Source organism: Lupinus angustifolius, chromosome LG03 (genome assembly GCF_001865875.1).
Source record: "Lupinus angustifolius cultivar Tanjil chromosome LG03, LupAngTanjil_v1.0, whole genome shotgun sequence".
Lineage (NCBI taxonomy): Eukaryota > Viridiplantae > Streptophyta > Magnoliopsida > Fabales > Fabaceae > Lupinus > Lupinus angustifolius.
In genome coordinates this window covers 4,319,576-4,322,206 of record NC_032011.1, presented here as the reverse complement: position 1 = coordinate 4,322,206, position 2,631 = coordinate 4,319,576, and the positions used below count along the sequence as shown (strand labels likewise).

The 2,631-nt window shown below is 40.3% G+C and overlaps 1 protein-coding gene across 1 annotated transcript; it reads left to right on the top strand.

The window, feature by feature from the left end:
* LOC109343170 (universal stress protein PHOS32-like) lies at window positions 840-2,262 on the top strand. The gene has a single exon (XM_019581349.1). It carries the CDS (start codon window positions 936-938, stop codon window positions 1,698-1,700), a length of 765 nt encoding a protein of 254 aa, XP_019436894.1. The 5' UTR covers window positions 840-935; the 3' UTR covers window positions 1,701-2,262.

Genomic DNA, 2,631 nt, shown 5'->3' with positions numbered 1-2,631 from the left:
GATCACCATATTAATATACTCAATGACATAGATCAAATATGGATGAGTGACATGGAAATTTCATGCAATGTGATCTCAAACATGTCTATTTCCAATTGGTCCTTCTTTATTCTTTAGTGAGATCAATCCAAAGTCTTTAATTGCAACACAATTGTTACAATGTACAATTTCAAAAAATGAAATAACAAGTCATCATCTTTATTATACATAAAAACTGTATATAATATCCAAAGCAAAACATAAAACATATAGCCTCCCACTGAACTAAGGAACAACACCCATATGAGCAACATGCTCATGAAAATCATGGGCTCTCGTGTCCCTTTGAGAAGGCCAGTCATTTTAAGGTTAGAGTGATCATGTAAGAGTTCACTTTTACATCATTAGATTAGACAACTTTGATGCTTATTTAATCTTTTCTAGTTTTATTCGCCAATAATACCCCTTACAATCCCCTAAATTTCACTTCAAATTTATCGATACTTCCAAAACTTGGGAAAGGGTTGGACATATCGAATATTCCACGGCTCCTTCTGTGCTCTAATAGCATATGATATTACTGCCAAAGATAAGATTGCGAACCATCATCACATGAACTTAGGCACCAATTATGGAATCTAAATTCTTTCATCCAACTTGTGGGCTATTATGATAGGCTTAAACCCACAGAAACTTTATACCTCGCTACCTCTTTATTTATTGAATAAAGATTCATTTCCTTACTTAAATTTTTGGTAAATTATTTTAGTTATTTCTATCAATTTTTTACTAACTTATACTTTTTGGGAATAAACTAAGGAGAAAATTGGATATTCGATCTTATTTATCTATGCATAAATTCATTATTCATATGAACACTTTATTACCACCCAAACATAAAACTTCATTTCATTACCTTGGTTCACGCAATTTTTCATTAGTTGGTAAGAATCAAAATGCAGCCCCACCAGAACCCAACCACACTAGATTCCGACCCACAACTCCCCCAAATCAAAATCCACCACACTTCCTCCCCTCGCCACCACCCATCCTCTGCCGCCACTCCCACCGCCGGCGCCCGCCGTAAGATCGGCGTCGCCGTCGACCTCTCCGACGAGAGCGCCTTCGCCGTCCGCTGGGCCGTTCAGAACTATATCCGCCCCGGCGACGCCGTGATCCTCCTCCACGTCAGCCCCACCAACGTCCTCTTCGGCGCCGATTGGGGCTCCATCGACCTCTCCATCAACACCGATCCTAACACCGACGAGGAAACCGTCAACAGCGTCAACCACAGCGACCTCAACAAGCGCAAGCTCGAGGACGATTTCGACGCCTTCACGGTGGCAAAATCCGCCGATCTTGCGAAGCCTTTGAAAGATGCTCAGATTCCGTACAAGATCCACATCGTGAAAGATCATGACATGAAGGAGCGGTTGTGCCTTGAGGTTGAGAGACTCGGCCTCAGCGCCGTCATCATGGGGAGCCGAGGGTTTGGCGCTGTGCGCCGCGGCAGCGACGATAAGCTCGGGAGCGTTAGTGATTACTGTGTTCACCATTGTGTTTGCCCTGTCGTAGTGGTTCGCTATCCAGATGATAAGGACGGTGTTGAAATTGGTTCCGGTGGCGGTGCTGGTACCCCTGTGGTGGTGGTGAAGGAGAGCGATGAGGCCGAGGCCGAGATCAAGCCTGTGCTGGTAGCAGAAGAGCATAAGAAAGGTTAAGGATTTGAGATTGTTGATTGAGTTGAGCTGTTGAATGGATTATATTTAAGTTAGGTCTTTGTTGAGAAAGGTTAGGGATTTGAGGTTGTTGACTCTCTTTTAGTGATCGAGCTAATAATTATGAAATGTTTTCTTGAATTTATTAAACAGAATTGAATATAGTTCAAATTAAAGCTGTGGTAGTGTGAGTGGTGTTTTATGTTAGGACTTGTTTCTATTATAAGTTTCTCGAATTTGTTAATAGAATTGAATTTAGTTCAATGCTCTATGGTAGTGTGTTCTTCAAGCAGATCCTTTATGTTAAAGACTTGGAATGTGAATAGATAGTGTGAAGTATCGTTCTATGTTGGAGATATGGTATTTACGACAGGGGTGTTGATGGGATGTTTTGTTTGAAACTGCCGGTCTGCAACTTGGTTTTGCATTCTAAAATTGGTCTGTGTGACCCAGAACGAAGAAGTTGCCATATTCTCTATACGATGCAAAGTACATTGTCATTTAAAAACTGCAGAGCAGATGGTGCATTTCCAATTTACATTTTGTATTTATTTATTTTCTTAAATATTTTTAAAAACACATGTAGTTTCACTAATCCCAATTGGTGCTCTATTTTACTCTTTCAAATTGTGATGTGGTGTGTTTTGCCTTTTGTAGCATGACTTAAAGAAAAGGGAAAAATAGATTTACATATGAAATATTTATTCAAATATTGCTATACTGTTTACTCCACATTAGGTTGTTGTTGTTGTTTGCTCCACCACCCATTACTCATCCCTCTCTTCTTCCACTCCTTCTCTGTTGCCTTTCTGGGTTCTTGTTCTTATGCAACTTAGAGAGCACTATTCTTGATCAATGTAATTAAACTTAGAGAGCACTGTTCTTATGCATAGTGTATTGCGGAACAATTCCATACTCTCCGAGGAAAAGTGCA